The sequence below is a fragment of the Calypte anna genome, chromosome 1 (assembly GCF_003957555.1).
Source record: "Calypte anna isolate BGI_N300 chromosome 1, bCalAnn1_v1.p, whole genome shotgun sequence".
Taxonomy (NCBI): domain Eukaryota; kingdom Metazoa; phylum Chordata; class Aves; order Apodiformes; family Trochilidae; genus Calypte; species Calypte anna.
In genome coordinates, this window is record NC_044244.1 from 63,771,110 (window position 1) to 63,791,074 (window position 19,965).

A 19,965-nucleotide genomic window follows, 5' to 3' on the forward strand; every position below is an offset into this window, starting at 1 on the left:
AGTTACTCAGGATAGAGAAAATTCATTGTATATTCAGGCTAAGTAACTGCAACATCTCTATGTGCTACAGCCAAAAATATACACTGCCATTACCCCTTATTCCACCACTACATGTCCTTGCAAAAAGTCCCTCTCCAGCTTTTCTGTAGGCCCTTCAGGTATTGGAACAGTCCTATAAGGTCTCCCTGGAGCTTTCTCTTGTCCTAGCTGAACAATCCCAACTCTCTCAGTCTGTCTTCATCGGAGAGGTGCTCCAGACCCCTAATCATCTTTGTGGCCCTCTAGACTTACTCTAACAGCTCTGTGTCCTTCTTGGGCTCCACCTTAGAGCTGAGAGCACGTTCACATTCTGTGTGGTAGCTGCCATGCTATTCCTAACTTTAGCACTGTGGGGGAAGATCGCAGCTCTGTGCCAAGGGGAACAACATAGGGGTGGATGAGGTTGCTTTGTGGGCATGAAACATGGAGGCTACTTTCATTATCAATGGAAACTGAAAGCAGCAGCTGCCACCACAATGGGCTCCTTAGGTGGGATTTCTTTGTTAGAGGGACTTTTTCTGGTGCTATTTCTTACCTACACATGGCTAATTTGTGCAGGTTGTGACACTGCTTATCTGAGTGGACCCGCCATCCAAGGTCAGTGTAGCTCTTTGCCAAAGTAGGCAAAACAGGAAGGTATCTCTAGAGGACTGGTTGTTTTATGCAGTTTACAAATAGCAGTAACACAGGGTCTTTAAACTGAGATCAAGGACTAAAAAGTGTAATTAAAAAGCCATGATGATGTGTTCTAAGGCTGGTCTCCTAAACTACAAATGGAAACTGACCTCCTGTGTCCTGGAATCCAGTGGTCACTTTCCATGTATTTGTTTCTCTTTTGGTGTCAAGGGAGAAATCATTGCAGACTGGTCTTTTGACACCAGGGAGATCCTTCTCAGGTAACTGCAGCTTTCTCCCACTACTATTTGAAAGCAAGAGATGAAGATGAAAATGACAAGAGGAACTGTTAGGTTTGAAACCTCCCTGAAGAACTGAGAAGTGAGCTTTGTCACTCCTGCACGTACAGCACAGCCTGCCATCCCTGGCCTCCATGCACTGCACAAAAAGAAATACCGAGGCACATCATCATCCCCCCTCTTGCCATAATAGGTCTGCTTTACATTAGCCACTTTATAAACACCTTTGTTCTTAAAATGGCTGGCTAGGCAGGAAAATTAGTCTTATTGTTTGGGATATCCCTAATTGGGATTCCCCACAACATAGTGTGTGTTTTCTGTTTGCTGAAAAAAAACACAGTCTTGATTTCTCTTGCACATGACAACAGTGTCACTGGATGTCATTCCTCCAGGCTTTAATCTCCTGAAGCTTACTGGACCCAGTGCCAATGACTACTGCTGAATATCTGCCCTTTTCAAACAGGACATACCCAAACAAAATGCCTTTTCTTGACACAGAAGTTGTAGAGAGTTGAACTTCTAATTCCTTCAAGTCTGTTCAAGGGATGCAGTTTCAGAGGTGCACCTTGCTTAGCTAGCCCTCCTGAGCTGGCACAGTGCGTGTGAGACATGAGCAAAGAATGGTGGAGGCTTAAAACGATGCAGAAAGTCAGCACAAAGGCACTGATGTCATCACTCCTTGTTTTACTACACGCTGCTATACCGGCACCAGATGTTCACACTAGTACTGCAAGTTACGGAAGCAAGTTACAGATACAGAAACAAAAATCCTGGTTCCTACACTTAAGTTTACATTACCCTCATACCTTCTTGGCTATTTATTGTAATTTCACAGAGAATCTGAAGAAACACTGTAAAATATGGAGAAAGGAGGACCATGGACTGGGACCGCATCAAGATGGATTTATTTGTATCTCCCATAATTCAGATGGGCTCCGAGTGTTCCAGCAAAAGGGAAACTGAAGTCAGGCCCATTATAACACCTAATTTTTTTATCTCAAGATCACCTTCCCTTAGCTCCTGGCCTCTTGTTCAATCAACCACGGGAGAGAATGCAAGGGAAACAAATGGTAACTCCACCAACAAAAGAAAAAATAATTAATGACTTTATTTTTTTTTTTAGTTCAGTTGGCCATCCAAGGTGCTAAAATCTCAACACCAATGAAGCAAGTGTGCATAAAAACAAACAATAAAACACAACCAAACAGAAGAAAACAAGCTGGAACAGAGTTGTTGTTTTTTACAAGTAGGGTACACGCTTTTCTGTTAACACTCCATACATGCCAACCGTAAAAGCCTTGGATGATCTGAATATCAGAGTTCACTTTCATAAAAAAGGGAAGATGCCAAAGCAGATCCCTTCACCTGGATTAGACTTCACACACACACGCATGCACGCAGAGATACCAAGTATTAAAATTACTGAAATGCCATCAGAACATGGCATCCTCCCCTTCATATCTGCTTTCAGTGAGATCCTTATCTGCCTGGCTTATCTGCCTATAGCAATGCTCTGAGCAATCCAAAAGCAGGAACTTTTGGAAAACTTCTGATCTCTGTTGTTTTACAACGGTGAGAGCCAGCAATCTTGTTCTCTGTGAACTATATACAGCCTGGTTTTTAGTATGTTTTAGAGTTTTCACTATTGCAGACAGTGGCCACTGAAAGTCCCATAAAGCCATGCTGTGGCTTTTTAATTTGTACGCAGGAGTTTTTATAATGCAACACCTTTCTCATCCACTGGTGTCTGGTGTAAACACTTAATCAAAAAGCAATTTTAAAAGAATGTTAACCAAACAAAGTGTAGCTGTGAACATTTTAGAAACAGCTGCTAAGAAAAATGGAACTGCCAGCTGCTCTAGATCATGCAGTCTAGACCACTTATAATACTTCATAATGTTCAAGATTAGGAGTTATAAAAACATTAAAAAACACCAGAGTGCACACAAATGCGGTGACTAGATCTATGCAAGCACCGTGTTCTAAGAGAAGCCTAGGCATTGCACGAAACTCAGATTCTTGACTGGGGGTAACCCAAGGATCCACTAGTGTCTTTACATACAAACAAATATTTACATAAAACGTCGAGACAGATAGAGAGAAGGACAGGCTTTTAAAACTTGCGGTTTGCTCTAAAATATGTTCAGCAACGCAGTTTGTAACATGCCCTAGTGAGACCATGGGATATTGGTTAACTGAAAGAAGGAGTACGTTTGGAAGTTGGAGCTGCAACATCTTGTCACCTCCCCACACAATAGTTCTTTGAAGCTCGGGATTATAGTTTTGGCAGTCCTCACTCCCCCATCCCCATTTGCCTCCCAGGTGCTTCCATCCTCCTCCCTTCCTAGGAGAGGACTGAAGTGCTTGCTCCATCTTCAGTGTGCCCATCTCAAAATGAACACAGTTGCGTTCCAAGCTCGGCTCTCCTCCTATCTACTGCAGGGAAGAAGTGGACAGCCCTTGGTATGGACCATATCACATGGGGATGGATGCCCTTGCATGGCCACTACTCAGTAGCTGAGGGCCTTCTCTCTCCCTTCATAAGTGAAATGGACACACGTCACTGAATGCACATGGCTGAGTCATGTGCTGCTACCCACCTGGACAGCACAAAGAGCTTGAACATCCTACTTGGATTCTGATACAAATAAGGAATCTTGTGGTCACAAGAGCCTTTTTAAGCTTTAAAAATACAAAATTTGAATTAAAAATATTCAGATAGTAAAAAAACCCAGTTATCTGATATGCAAGTCATATTCTTAAAGTGCAACTGAACAGCAAATACAAGTTGTGCCTTTTCCAACCATTTTTATATAAAAAGGCCTTTTAACATTCCCCCTCATGCCTTTTTTATTAATTTGTAAGCACAATGTTAGGTCTTCATTTTAATTCTCACTGCTAGAGGCCTTTAGCATCACCTAAAGAATTCTGGTTTAGCGTATGCAGTTCTCCCATGCCATAGGGCATCACCCTCAAGTGATATCAGTCTTCTCCATTGCAAAGATCTGGCCAGTGTCCCCCAGCATGAAAGGGAAAAGTAGTAATTGGGTTATTTCTTCTTCAGGATTTCTTTCTGTGGACTGAGGCTAATTCTCTGTGCAAGAGAAGTTTACCATAAACTGTATTAGCTCTTTCTTATCTCCTCCTGTATTCTTTTTTCACTTTCCCTCTCTTTTTCTTTTCCTCTCCAGCTTCCAGCGACCCCTCAGTTGCAGACTATGTAAACCACTGCTGCCATCTGGACTTGTGGAGCTGCCCCTGCACTGGCAGATGGGGGAAATTCTGTTTGCTGGATATCCTGTTGGTAAGCCAACACTTTGTGATGCTGGTACAGCAGGTGCCACTTGCTAACATGTACTAGTACAAAGCAGCACTGCACTTGCCTGTTTTCTTTCATGAACATCTGGATTTAATCTGTAATGTCTTAGCAAAAAATACTGGGGGGATAAAGGGGAACACCTGAAGTGGGAAAAACATGTTTCCACAGTTAACAACCAGCACCACTCAGAGTCTCTGGGTATGGTCCTACCCACTCTTCCTCAGCCAGAGTCATGCTCCTGAATCAGAGTTGAATGCAAATCGTAGACCCTGGCTTACAGAAGACCTCCATGAAGAAGGCAGAGAGCCAACAGTGAAAAACCATGCCAATTTCTGTCCAGGGGCAAAAGATGAATGGACATTCAGCCCTGCATGGGTACCTTGCACCAACAGCCTCAGTTCAAGCCGAAAGATTCAGTATGGTGGATGAATACGCTTGGGAACGGGACACTTTCTCAAGGACACTAGGGAGCAGTCTTAGTACTTCTTTAGAAAGAGAAGACAGTCAGCATCCCACAGGGAAAAAACTCTGAACTCAGTCACGTTAGGGATGGGGCACATACCCAATGCACAGTGCTATACCAGCTCCGTGGGACAAGGTAAGGATGTAAGTGTGCTCAGGAACTCTATGAAACAATGAATGGTGCTCAACTGCTCAGTGCATGTCCTCCTCATTGCTTAATGTACAATTGTAATGAGTACCCTCCAGGATAAAAAGCAGCCCCTTGCTTCACTAGCTGAGCTAAAAGGTGCTTCTTCCAGCAGATGCAGCAGGATGTTTTCATGGAAGTCCCTCTAGCTGTATTTCAGCAGTGTGAGGGTCCACTTTTTCAGTGAGATATATGGTGTATTTCTACCTCACAGTTTTGGCTTTCTTGTTATAGAAATGTAAAATTTAAATAAGTTAGAAGTTTATTAATTCAACAGTGGGAATCTGGGATGCAGAAGAAAAGTATGCTTGGAACTCAAAAAAATTCTTACAGCTCCACGAATGCACAGGATTTTGTCGTATAGGAGAACTTCTAGGGCAGGTTGCATCCGTGGGTATATAAAGGCTGCCCTTGCTGTGAAGTAGGGACCAATCCGCAGTAGTGTCTTTCTCTAACAGAGTTAAAACACTCTCTCCACAATCAAATATATGTAACAATCAAATTATTAATAAGAACACCAATAAATAGCCAAAGGTAACAACATCCAGTAATTTAGAAGTGGAAGTTGTAGAATGCAGCAGGCACACACACCCATCACTCGTCCATTTTTTTCCTAAAAGATACAAAAATGAATCTTCTTTCAAGTATCAAAAAAATAAGTTAATTGACATAAAAGGGTCAAAGTGACTGAGAGCCCAGGCAGGTCTTAAGCTTTGTTTCCAATGTGCAAAAACAAAATACAGAGGAAAAATAATAAAAACACTAAAAAGTCTTAATGGTGGTTCAGGCAGTTCAGGGCTTCTCCCTTTTAGGGGCCTAACAGCCAGGGAATGCTGCCTGGTATCACCCCTGCCCCAGCACACTTACCACTGTCCCACAGTCAATATTTTCCAGTGTCAAAGCAGTCAAAATAGAAACAGAACAACGAAGCCCACCAGCCTCTGAGCTGTGGCCATGAAGACTAAGGCCAGCAGTGGCTGTCTCTCCAGTGTGTAGCAAAGCAGAAGGACATCTTCTCTCACTCTTCTCCTCCCTTTTTTCCCCACAAGACGATGATGATTTAGGAGGCTATGAAAGGGAGAAAGTCCTCTGATACCCAAATCTCTAAAAACCAGGAGGCAGAGTTCCATCACACATACTAGTAGCATCTTCTCTGTCTCGTATTTCTTCAAAACCATGCATAATGATCAACTGCAAGTTTCTTTGGTGGGGAGGAAGACTAAAGCAAAAGAGGTCTTGCCCTGGGCTTCTGGAACTCTCTCGTACAGCTGACTCCACCATACAGGCTGCTACAGGCTGCTGTGGTTTTCCAGAGAGGGTTGCCGCTTCCCTCCCTTTTATTTGAAATGGTGTAGTAAAAATGGGAAAGGAATGGACTGCCATAAATACAGTTTAGTTAAGGGTACTTCTTCCCTTAACCTCCTTCCCCACACATGGATTATTCCTCTCCCTCACCACACACACAAAAAAAATATGGTCCATTGCATAGGACCTCAAGGAGACTCCATAGTCTCAACCCATTATCTTCAACTTGGCTTGCAGACATTTAAACTTAAGCTTCTGGAAGCAACACACTTATCAAAAGGCCTCTGAGTGCTTCAAACCAAATCGTTGCATGCTGTCGGACCCTTTGGAGGCTTCCCCTTCAACATTTTCCTATCCATGTAATTTTGGCGAACTCAGGGTAGGCCAAATGGACAACACAGACCCACAGAGGTAAATGTGTTAAGATCAAGACCAGTTCAAGCTAAAACCTTTGGAAAGCATGACTGCCTCCAGGTCCTTGTCTTCTTCTTTTTCTCGAAGTCGTTGCTCCTCAAGGAGAGCCACTAGAGAATCTCTCTGCTCCACTACTTCTAGCATCTCATTCAGGATCCTCTTCTCTTCTGAGAGCTCCTCATCTGTCTTCAGATTATCTACAGAGATATCAAAAACTGTCAGCATACAACAAGGCTAGAAATACACACATGCAATCTCTGAAAGGTTCCCTTTTTCTCTCACCTTCTACTGCCATCCTCTCCCGGAGCTCCTGCTGTAATCGACTCTGCCTGTCTTCCAGTTCTAGCTCCCGAGCACTGAAAGAGAAATACCAAGAATACAACTTCTGGGTATATTAAAATACCCCATATATTGCTTCAAACCCGTTCTGAATTTCTGCTCACCCTCTAGATAGCATTCTGTTTTGAAACAACTCAAAAAACCCTAAGATCTATAACTATATTTTTTTAAGATTTGAATGTACTGTCAGCATCTTGGTTTCTCTGCCCTCTGCTAGAAAATGCAATATAGAAAGATCAGTGGATTGTGGGTGGGAATAAATCTAAAATGGTGTAAAGGAGCAAGCAGATCTTCAATTCCTCTATGTATCTCCTGTCGCTTGACAGTCTATAGACAAAGTTAGTATCAGCTAATGACATGGCAGGCCACTGCCTTTTCAGACTCTAATGCAGACAAGATCATGGAGTTTTCCTGACTCAAGCACTAAGACAATCAACTTCCACACTGCCTAGGGCATCTAACACACTCAAACAATTTTCAGGCAATTTGCAGCATGAGGACTGTGAAAGCTCCCAATTTTATCAACAGGAAATAAGCCTTATCATCTAAACCCAAATGAGTGACATTAGGATCCCACTACAAATAGAGAAGAGCACCACACAGCAAAGGTGACTGAATCAGACACTTCTGGATACAAATAAAAGTGTATTCTATCAAAACCAGGAGTCATCACACATTATTTCTGCATAATTCAAAAACACTTGTATGAACAAGATGTGTTTTACCCAGGAACAGCTTGGGAAGGGCTCAGAATTTTAATTGTGCATCTATACTGTATGTGCGCAAACAATTTGAATTTTCATTCCTTATTGCTATTATTCCTTCTTCTACTACTCTTCTAAAAATGCTCTTGAATTCATCTCAGCCAAGAATCAGCTTAAAAGACTGTTGGCCTAACATTATACGGAAAACAGTACTGACAGATCTTTTAATACTGTTTGTAACATAATTCCCACTTTTCATGCTTTGCACATTCACTCACAATATCATCAGTTCGGACTCGTAGCGAACCAAGGCATTCTTCTCCTGCACCAACTTGAACCACTCCTGCATCAGCTTGGGATCATCCTTCTTACCCATGCCTGCCAAAAAAGAAACCTGGTAAGTTTTCAGGTAACACTCCCTGCAATCCTTACAAACCCAAACTGCAAAAACAACAATGGGGCAAAATGTGCAAAGAAAGCCGAGCAAGATGCTGCCAGAGCACTCCCAAGCCGGGTCCATTCAGTTTGCCTACAGAACACAGAAGAGCGGAAGTCACCTCCAAAAGGATTCTCTTCTCTTTGGAGCCTGATTTTGGTGGGTTTTTTTGTTTGTTTGTTTTTCTTTCTGATTTTCTTGTGATTGCTTGCTTTTTCCTCACTTTTAATGCAGAAAGCCCAGGTTTATGCAAGTATTTCACTCTTCCTTTCATTAAAAAGTCTGATAGAACCTCATGCCAGCTGCCTAAATGTACACTCATCAGAAACAGATTCAGTTGCCACTCCATGTGTTTTAGCTTTAATTTTTTCAATTGCATGTCCTCAATCTTTTATTTTACTGGCCAAAAGTAACATCTTTAAACAGCTACATAATTTTTTTCTGACTGTTCCTCCTAGCCACATATATCTTCCAGCTTGAAGACCCCTCTGTACAGTGGCACTACACAGAAACTACTACTGTTCTGCATATCAGTCCTGGAAAGAAAAAGAACTCTCAGACACATTGGCTAGTACCAAAGCAGAATAAAATTACCTTGGGCCTTGGCCACCTAGTACAGAACTCTTAGCATTTCACTTATTCTAAAACCAGCTCCTAAACTTATTCATTAATCCACTGATGAATCTTGTATCTGTCAGGAGTTATGTGGAATAAATTACAAAATGCTGTTTCCAAAACCCTTATAATAATATTTATCAAATGCAAGAGCTTGCCTGGGAAGCTCCTCCTAGCAATATCCTGGTCTGGGCCACTAATTCCATGCTGAACTACTTGCAGATGAATGCTGTGACTTGTATCAGACACCATTAAAGACAGTAGCAATGCCCCTGCCTGCAACCAAGTACAGGCAGAAACAAGGCCTCAGTTCAAGCTTAACAGTATTTTTTTGGTTGCTGGGTAGCATCAGTTTCCCTGCATGCAACTGAAGCATCCCAAAAGTAACCAGCATCTCTGTCTACATTTGTTATTATGGATACATACTATCTACAGCAAGAGCAAAAAGCCTCAAATAGTAATTTTGATGCTAAAAATAATCAAGCAGCAAGCTTACTACTGAGCCTCTGGGAAACACTTCACCAATACCATATTCACAGCTGTTTCATTCAGACCTCTGTGCCCTGCCTCCATCCTTCATAGATCAGAGAAGAGCTGGAGCTAACAAAGGCAAGCCTGCAACTCCTATTGAACTGTGGCTTTGGCTGACAGTACGTGACTTTAAAAACTCCTAATGGCAGACCCTTGGGGAATAGCAGCCCCAGTTGTACCACACTAAGAGCCTCTGGCTCTGTGGACTTTATACCAGTGTGTTGCTCAGTTCCAAGCATTCCTTTCTGAGCATCTCTGCACAATGTGCCCATGTGGCGACAGGAGAGGGAGACTGTTACATGCAGATGTCCAGTGCTGTGGTGCCATGATCACACTGGGAAGTCTCCCCATCCTTTCTAATGCCAGGATGTACAGAAAACAGATGCTTTTAAGAAAAAGCCAAAACACAACGCTACTGACCTATGAAATACAGAAGTATTTTTAAACAGCCAATGAGCAGAGAAGTAATGGGAGGACTGGAGAGGGAGCACTGACAACTGATGTGAGGGAACGCCATGGAAAGCAGGGTAAGTGGTTAGCAAAATTACACCATGAACACACATAACAACCCCTTCCCCCGTGCCTTGGCAATGGAAACTCTATGGCAAACTCCATTTGGGACTGTTAAAGAATGCACTTAACAAGACAGATGAGGGAAAACTGGTCTAGCTTAAGGTTTGCTGGCTTTTAAAGGTCGAGGATGTTTTTTTTCAAACTAGTCCTTATAAAGACACAGTATTCCCTTTATCCATTTATATTAATTAAAAGGCCATTTAAGGAAGGAGATTTTCTTCCCTTATATGACCTTCCAAACATCTTTCAGGAGGAATAGAGAAACTGAAGCCACCAAATGAAACACCAGAAACTTTAAAGCATGACATCACTCCTCTTACTGCTGCTGCCCAATGTCCCTCCCAGTTGCTGTGCCTTCCTAAGCACCAGCTGGGACCAGCAGAAGGGGTACTGTACCTTCAATAACTTGCCACAGGCTCAGAGAAGCTGGTTACCAGGTTGCTGCTGAGAGTTTGGTTTGGGGACACAGCAAGAAATGGGCTGGGGGCCTCATGTTCTCTAGCTGATTAGTGCTGCTACAACTCAGCTGTGGTCAAGGAGAACAGGGAGCGTGTGACATTACATTACCTTCATGGGCACAGCAAGGGCAGAAGGAGAGAGGTCTACGACGTGGTGTCCCGCCATTGGGCTCAACTTCAATAGGACCAAACGAGGAAGAGGAAGAGGCAGGAGAGGAAGAGGAAGTTGGAAGTGGAACGGAAGAGGAGGAAAGGGGTGAAATAAAAGACAAGCAAAGGACAAAAAGCGTAAGAGTGAGAAAGAAGGAAACACAAGAAGAAAAGAAAAAATACAAGAAATGGAGAAGCAGAAACAAGGGATACAGTCTACAGATGAATAATGCTCTAATAAGCACAGATAACAGGTAAGAGGTAGACTGGAGTATTGGTGAACTCTTAGCTGTACAAATACCAGGCAGGAGGTTATTGTTACTGTACTTTTTTCTAATGTATATTTTTCAGTCACATGGTCTTCAACTGAAAGGTTTGTGAACAAGATGCCTGGATGAGCAGAGATGAATATTTAACTCTTGCTGATAAATGCCAAATTTCAAGGAGGGTTACATAAAGTCTCACCTGTATGCATAAGACACAAGCTGTGAGCGGACACCCTACCTTAAAGCTTTATCAGGACCATGCTCTTATCACCATGGCAGCATCCACTGATGGTAAAAGTGTCCTTTTTAACAGAACATAATTTCTTCAGACAGAGAACATCACAAGGAGAGTCTGATTAACATGGAACCAGCCTGCCAGGATCTGCTGTGTCAAGGATGGTGAGTACACATGTACTCAACTGCACTGTTTGGCTTAGAGGTGAAGAAGCTTTTACATGGGTAAAAAAGTGATTCACATCAGAGGCTGCAGGGGAGATGACAAACTGAGGGCTTTACAGAGTTACAACAGTAAATTTAAGCTCTCCCTTGACATTCTCATTTCATGAAGCATTTTAAAGCTTATGAGTCCTATTAGTATTGCTGACTTACTGAATCTTCTCCATCTCTTCCATCAGCCAGTGAAGGACAAACATTTCTCATCTCTTGAATGGCTCAGCTATTTTAACACTGAGAATCTGCTTTTCAGCTGTACTTTACATTACTGAGATAAACAGTTGGAAATAACCAGCATCACTAATAGTTACAGAAGAACATATGCACCAGGGAGGATGAGCCTGAAATATCAGAGCTAGTAGAATGAAACACTGCTCTCAATGCACAACTGCATTTATAAAGTGGAGCCATTTCTGTGTTGGGAAAAGGCATATTATCTCCAAAGCAATAATATGGTAAGAATAATGCTTATTTTTGAGAACTCAGCTCTACAGAACTAGACTACCAGTGAGGTGGGAAGGCTTTAGAAGGGACCATCACAGAACTAGACCAGCACATGTACACACTGGAGTGAGAGGGAGAGCACATGGGCTTCAAAGCCTGTGATGGAGCAGTGCAGCATTCTCAGAAAGAAACCTCTGTACTGGGAGCAGGAAGTTGACCATACCAGAACCTTAATTACAGTTGTTCAGAATTTCCTAACTTCTTCATTTAGAATGTAAAAATACTAGGGCTTTTTATCTACAATTGTCATTGCGCAGATTAGGTTATAAAAGCAAACAATAAAACCTCCAAACCACAAAGGCACAGTGAAGAATAAGCTTCCACACAAAACAGACCTAATCTGAATTCTTCTATATATGCTTTAATACTCAGTTCTGGGGGAATCAGGAGATGGACACTTAACGGTATTGAAAAATCCACTTCAATTTTTCAGGGTTTGAGATTTCATTCAGAATTGTGCATGTGTGTGTATGGAATGTTGGTAACTCAAATGCAGCTATATTTATAAATTTCAATCCATGGAAATACAGACTTAGTGAGGAACTCCATATTTGTTCTGAAAATAAAGATCTGATATGTAAAAATGCCATTCATTGCATTGCAACATGATCACAAACTACTAATTTATGTCATCATTGTGCAAATAGTCTGATTCAAGGAAAAGATCCTGCCCTTGGTTACCAGTAAAAAGCCACAGGCCATACATAGCAGAAGGCTGTAATACAGAACCTGCTCCTTGCAATTGTTTTCTGCCTTTGATTTGTCCTTTTTTATAACAAAAATATTATTCTCCCTCTCTTGTCTAAGGAAAATATGTCCTTGAATCAAGTTACAAAGTCCATAATATCTACAATAGTCCTGCTACTGGAAATGTTAACAACTGCATTTCACTAAGAGAAGGAAAATATCCTGTTCTATTAAGATTCTTTCCAGTAATTCCAGATGTAAATTACAGTTGCATCTATGAATACAAATTATATAGGTTTTATTATAATTGCTTTGGAAACAACTTCTACCTACCCCAGGACAATTAGTAAGGCTTTAAAAAGTGTTCTTAACATACTAGGGGACCTAAACAGTGAGACCAGAGTAAACTGCAACCTGAAAACTTACCTCTTATAGTTTTTTTAAAGATGTGAAAGTTACACTAATTAATACACTCTAAAGTACTTATCACGCAGCAGAATTTTAAATCTATATAATTTAAAAAAAAAAAAAACCAAACTTCTAAGGTGATAGTAATGAACTCCCTTGATAATAAGGAGTATTGATACATGCAGTAGATATCACAAGCCAATTGAAATAGGAACTTTCTAATTTTAAGAGGAAAACTATTTTATCATATTTCCTGAAATGGAAATGGAATTTCTTACTGACAGTAACAAATTTTTAAGTGATTCCATGTCACACATTTCATTACGCCTTCAAATGAACTCTTTTAAGAAAAAGTTTAACTGTTACAGAAACAGAATCAGGGGGAAAAAAAACCCTGAGAACATAGTTTGATAAATGGAAAAAGCACTCCTTCATCCGGCTGGTTAAGTTTAGACAGTGGATGTATCATCAAATCATTGACATTCCCATCAAGGCTAATTTAAAAAAAACAAACCAACAACCCACAACTTCACATTAGGAGCTTTCACTAGGTCTATTTGTATTGAAAGACAGCCCTGGGAAAAGGCTGAAATTCTCATTTGGTACTATAAAGGTGAACTATGCAATACCCTGGTTCACAATACAGTATTAAATACTGTATCATCTACTTTGCCTGATTATATAATGGAAAGTCCTTACATGTCTTCTTATTTTTCCCAAAGCCATCTTTGGTCTTACAGCATACGGTATAACTGTTTTATTCCTGTTTAGAGAAGAGACATCACCACCTCATGGATCATTAAAATAAAAACATGTTCATCACTGCAAAGCAATCTTCCTGGCCATTGAGTCAGGACAAGAGGGAAAAAACCTCTTTTGATAAGCAAATTAAACCAAAACAAAACAATCTCCTTTCTGTTTAAGTCTCTTCTGGCACAAAAAAGCCCAGATCAAGACTGGTGACATAGACCAGCAGCAGCAATTCAAGTTACACACTGAAGCTGAAGGGGAAGCAAAAAATAGTTTCTGTGAGCATTCACTTCTTAGGTCTCTGTGCTATCAGCAGGAGTCTGAGGTGTGACTATAGTTTCTGGACAGAAAATTATCACTTTTTTTCCCCCCAGAGAGGCAAAACCACCAACAGAATGTGTTAATCACCAGTTGTCCCTTCTCAATACCACAAGCCAACTTTTCTGAAATGCAAGTAAAGCCTTCGAAGTGGAGGTCAGCAGCCTAAGTAGGTAAGACGGGAAGTAGAGGTATTTCAGAGGACTTATGGAGTGATCATATGGAACCAGGAGCTGCAGCTGACTGAAGAAAGGAGCATGCCCCAGCTCCAGAGCACACTGAACATCCCGGAGAGATGTAAGTTCTGCCCTGCAGGTTAGCCACATGCCATTAATAAAGTGACTGGAATTCTCATTTCTCTGAAAAGAACCCTTTCCCAGATTTTTCAGGGAAATCTTTCATGCAGCCATGACAAGAGAGACCCTGTTTGCCACAGCACCATTGAGTGACTGCAGAGTTGCTACAGTGGTGGAAATCAAAAGCCAGGCCAGAAACAAACACCATAGCTCCAAAGCCTCTTCAAAACAAGAAACAGACATTATACAGCCACCATGAAAATATCTTTCTTTTCATTGAACATTTATCTTTGTTACACAAGCTACACAGGATTGTTTTCTTCTTTTCTACTTTTCATTTTCCTATTGTTTAAAGTGCAATACTTTAGACTGATTTTGTCTTTTTCTGCTGTAGCTACATAATACTTCTTCATAATCTGAAGCACAGTAATAAAAATGACTGATCAGGATGAAGAAAGAACAGCAGAAAGTTTGGGGTGACAGACACCATTATCCCCAAACTACAGCTCGCATGGATCCCCTTCACTATTTGTCCATGTCCTGTGGTATAAGAGTTGTGATGATTTCTGAGAAGTGGTGAACCAAAATCACAATGACTTGAGCACCACAGACCAAATTGGATCACATCCTTTGCAAGCCTTGCATTCAAAAGGTTTGGTTTCTCAATTGCTGACTAGCCAGGGCAGTTTGAAAATCAGAAACACTGGGCAAGAAATCCATCTCTGAGGCTAATCTCAGCTCCCATGCATCATTACACTGGCACTTGATCTTACAAGCTAAGAGCATGGTATCTGAGAAATTCTTATTCTACTAACAACTTCCATCACCCATTTACCAGGCAGACTAGATGATCTAATATATTAACTTACTGGTTAAATTATGGGCAAGTCCAGAAGATATCAGTAAATCAAACTGATCATAGGAAATACCTTCTTTCCCAGATTTAAAAAATCAGTTACAATCAGAAACCCAAGTACTGAAAAATAAAGCATTCAAACTTTACTATTTGCTGAACTTATTCAACAACAGTGTTGTAACAGGGCAAGAATTCAGAAAGCCACCTCTTGGACAATAGCACCCACACAACTGCAGGTATTATATAAAGTCGAGGGTAAGGATTTTGACAACTATCCCACAAGCACGTAACTCAGTATCTGACTTGAAGTTTAATAAATCTGTGTCAAAACCAGTATCCTCTTAGAAGTACCATCACTGGAAGAAACCCCGGAAGAAGTCAGAAGGCTGAGCTGTCAGTGCAAAATGAACCACACCTTTATCCATCAGAAGAGAGGACAGAGAAAAAGAAGGCAGGAAAGGAAAACTAGGGAAAGCAATAGTTGGAACAGAGCAAACACAAATGACTGTACAGAAGTCTTTTGCTTCAATGAGACCTCAAGGCACTTCAATATGTAGTCAGAATTAGCACAGTGCTGCACTAGCTCTGTCTTCCAAGACTCTTCAGTTTCTGTGTGCACTGGTGAGAGGTTTACAGAAAGCAGCAGGTTCTACAGAACCATAGAACAATTTGGGTTGGAAGGGACCTCTAAAGATCCTCTAGTTCAACTCCCTTGCAGTAAGCAGGGACACCCTTAACTAGATCAGATTGCTCAGAGCCTTGTCAAGCCTTACCTTGAATATCTCCAGGGGTGAGGCCTCAACTGCCTCCTCGGGCAACCTGTCCCATTGCTCCACCACCCTCATGGGTAAAGAACTTTTTCCTAACATCCAATCCAAATCTGTTTTTCTCTAATTTAAAACCATTGTCCCTTGTCCTATCCCAGCCCTTGCAAACAGTCCATCTCCAGCCTTCTGTAGGCCCTCTTCAGGCACTGGAAGGTTGCTATTAGGTCTCCCCAGAGACTTTTCTCCAGGCTGAACAACCCCATCTCCCTCAGCCTGTCTTCACAGGAGAGGTGTTCCAGCCCTCTGAACATTATCATAGAATCATAGAATTGGCTGGGTTGGAAGGGACCTCAGAGATCATCGAGTCCAACCCTTGAACCACCGTTGCGGTTGCTAGACCATGGCACTGAGTGCCACATCCAGTCTTTTTTTAAATATCTCCAGGGACGGAGAATCCACCACTTCAGTGGGCAGCCCATTCCAATGACGGATCACTCTTTCCGTAAAGAAATTCTTTCTAATATCTAACCTAAACTTCCCCTGGCACAACTTAAGTCCATGCCCTCTTGTCTTGTTGAAAGTCGTTTGGTAAAAGAGCCCAACCCCCACCTGGCTATAATTGCTTGTGTCCAGTACCTAACAAATGCTCATCAAGATCTACTTATTAAGTGCTCTTTCCTGCTCCACTTGCAGCAATGAAAACATGTTCCCAATTCACTTCAGTGTCAAAAGCAGCTGCAGACTGCAAAAACAATGTTTATCTTAGAACTCCACTCCTCTTCCAGGAGAGCTGTGTTTGCCAATCACATGAAATAGGACTGATCCCACTTGAGCATATCAGACTCCAGCCATCCAGAATTAGATCTGCAGGACTCTAAAGGACACAGTCATCTCAAGTATTTTAAAAAAGTTAATAGAAAGGGAAACTGTCATAGAGTATGCTTTAAAAAAGTACAAAGAAGAAAAAAACCTCCCACAATTGCATTTCCTCCCCCATTTACCTGATGTTCCTAAGTCTCTAGTTAAGAGGGAGAATGTGTCTCTGAAATCAGATCTATCAAATATACCAGGTCTCTTCCTTACATCCTTCTTGCCTGTCTTGGCATACTCCAGCCAACAACAAAGCAAGATGGAAGTGTGGGGCTGTTTCCTCCATGATTCCCTGCTGGGTGCAAGGAAAAGGAGGCCACTTATTTGAATGCAGAGAGAACAAAGGAGGTACCTTCCACAGGCAGAGGAGGAGCAAACCAGGACAAGGAACTAGTGTGTAAGGAGGAACTGAAGCTAAGGGACTAATTAGGCAAGGAGATTAAGAAGAAACAGAGAGGGTAAAAGGGGTAACTGATAAAATGAGATGACAGATTTGTGTTGAAGATATGACTTAGAAATTTCTAGACAAATACTGCTGAATAGAAGAGGGAGCAGAGGCAAAAAATTCTGTGAGAAGGCCAAAGGCAGGGACTGAGGCTGTGGGGACTGAGTCAGCAGGAGTGAAAAACTAGGAACAGCGAGTGGGAGGTCTGAAGGGTAGAATTCTAGGAATTCTTTGTCAAGAAGGCAGGATTTAAATTAAATGCTTGAGAAGCAAAAACTGGGACTGAGAATGAAAATGGGAGTTGAGTAAGGAACTGAAGTATGGAAAAAGTCAGGATTATGAAAAGGACCATTTGAGAAGATAGAATAAAGGCGCACAGAGTATATATCCACCAGACCACTGCATCCTTTCAGTGCCTAGCTCAAAATCTGTGTATTCAAGTCTCACCATACAGACATCAGTGAAATCTACTGACGGTGTCCCATTTCCTCTCCTTAAGGATCTATACAAAGGAGAGCAATCTAACATTGCTATCAGATATTCCATAAGGATATATTATATATAGTCCATCCTTACGGAATATCTCAGTCCAGAGACAGGGATCTCTGCACAGATCTCTGGATCTAAAGGTTAAAAATTTGTTGATACATCAACATAATGCAAAATCTTAACTTCAGTTGACACTGCAACCTTTGTAATGTTCTTTTAACATAAGCACATAAACAATACACACAATTACTCAGAATTGAAATGTGACCATCTGTAGCATGAAATGAAACATCTGCTTTACAGCAACAGTACATGACATTTTAGAATAGGCACAGAGGATTATGACATATGAGCAGAGCAATGGGGGTAGTTAAGATAGCAATCTGTAATCCTGCAAACTGGAACTTGACCAAGGATGTCAGAAGTTACCACTCCCTTGGAAGAGCTGTTGCGCAATCTGTAACAACTAAATAAAACGCAACTCTCGTTAGTGTAAAGAAATCCAGAATAAATAAATGACCGAATAATTGAAAATCATTACCAACTTACAGATAACTTTTCATAGGATTTTTAAAGTTTTGCTTATCATTCTACTGACAGCACAACTCTGGAGTCATGCCTATGCCTCAGTAGAATGATTAGCTGCCCAGCCGCCCTAGCTGCTCACAGTGCTTGGTAGGACCCTGCAGCCATACAGCACGCCAGGGTTTTTAATGGCACTCCACCCAGCTGCAGCATCCTGCACAGACACGTTATTTTTGTAGTTGAGCTCTGTATTTGCCACTGAATAGTGACAAGTATCATCAGAGAAATGTATCCCTTTTGGCAAAAGTGTTCTGGCAGCCCCAAAAGCAAATATAAAGCAAATTATAGAGGCAACAAAACAATGCTACAAAGCTACATACTCCAGGCAGGCCATTCTGGCTCACTGAATTTAAAGGGATACTGCCCAAGACAGTTTGTAAGTGTTTGTTTTGAAAAATATATTTTTTAGATGATCAGAAACTTGATAGAGTTTTAAAATACATAAAACATTTTTTAAAAATGTGAACACTATCTCCAGCTGTTGGAAGGCCAAGTGACTGAGTCACCATATAAATAAAAACAGCCTGTTACAGAAGACCAAAAATGACCGCTCTGGGGTGACTGAATTCAGAGAAATCGAAAAAGCAAATGTAAGAATATAAAACTGAAATTCATTTTTCAATTAAGATATTCTGCAGTACAATAATTTTTTTAAGTGACAGTGTCCCTTTAAGTAAAGATGATTTTGCTCTTAAAGCTACTATTAGTGATTTTGATGGGATCGCTGTCTCTAAAGAGGCATTAGGGATAGAAGCAGGAGGAGGGAGAGGTATAGTGGAAACAGCATTATATAGGGATAAGGGTCTGTTAAGTGTAATTCAGCATCAACCCTTTTACAGCTCCTAGTCTATGCACATAGGAGTATGGGCCAACCCTGAGGGATGTAACTAGGAAAAGGGTTTCCAAATCTGTCTGCAAAAGATACTCCAAGAAAAAATGTGAGAGCAAGCAAACAGTGAATGAAGCACAGGGCTAGCAGAGGATTATCACATCAAAATTAGCACAGGTGAACTGGGCAACAAATTAGGTCTACTCAGGAGAAAAGTCTTCCATTTTGAAACTTCAGCCACCTAAGTGGATATTCTTAAGTTAAGTGGATATTCTTAACTCAAGTGGATGTCTTTCAATAAATGGCTATTGTGCCAGCACAATTTGCAGTCATTCTCAACAGACAGCTACAGATATAATGTGAGGCAGCCTGCTCCAGGGAGGAGGAGGAGAAAAAAGGAGAGTTAAAAGCCTAGAAAATATCACATTTGAAGGACCAAATGCACGACTCAGCAAAATCAGGGGAAGACTTCTAGGGATGTCTTGAATCAGGCTTAGAGTGCGTGGATCTTCCACTCTGTGGAGATGGAATTTAATGCACTCACACAGAAAAACACAGCTGAGATTAAGCAACTTTATATTCAAAGGCAAATGAAATGAGACTCCTCAGTGATGAGGCAATTGAGTTTACTTTTTCTTGAATCCACTGACAGATGTGTTCATTTTACAGGAACAGATTTATGGCAATTAAACCAAAAAAGGGAATTTTAATTTTCAGGATGTGCAAATACTAAACACATGCCATCTGCAACCCAAAAGTTATCCAGCTATTAAGGGGTTCAGGAGGTAACATTGATAAAAGAAATACAGAACCATAGTGATGGGGCAGTGATAACCAGATTATAACTGTTAAAAGAAAAAAAAAGAGCTAAACATTGTAGCATTTGTTTAGCACTAGATGAGATATTTTAAAAAAACAATAAAATAGCAAGCATGTTATCAGCTGTAATGATGTAGACTGGGCTGACTGGAAATTCAGAGCAGATTCCAGGAAATA

The 19,965-nt window shown here is 41.1% G+C and overlaps 1 protein-coding gene across 1 annotated transcript in view; it reads right to left on the minus strand.

Annotated features, from left to right (window-relative positions):
* Positions 1 to 2,045: 2,045 nt before the first annotated feature.
* The window catches only part of MICAL3 (microtubule associated monooxygenase, calponin and LIM domain containing 3), a 156,913-nt gene continuing 138,993 nt past the window's right edge, over positions 2,046 to 19,965 (minus strand). Inside the window, exons 40-42 of the mRNA XM_030454325.1 lie at positions 7,962 to 8,061; positions 6,923 to 6,996; positions 2,046 to 6,837 (exon numbers count right to left, since the gene is read on the minus strand). Of these exons, the coding sequence (XP_030310185.1) occupies positions 6,653 to 6,837; positions 6,923 to 6,996; positions 7,962 to 8,061 (359 nt within the window). The 3' untranslated portion in view covers positions 2,046 to 6,652. The remainder of the gene's footprint in view (positions 6,838 to 6,922; positions 6,997 to 7,961; positions 8,062 to 19,965) is intronic.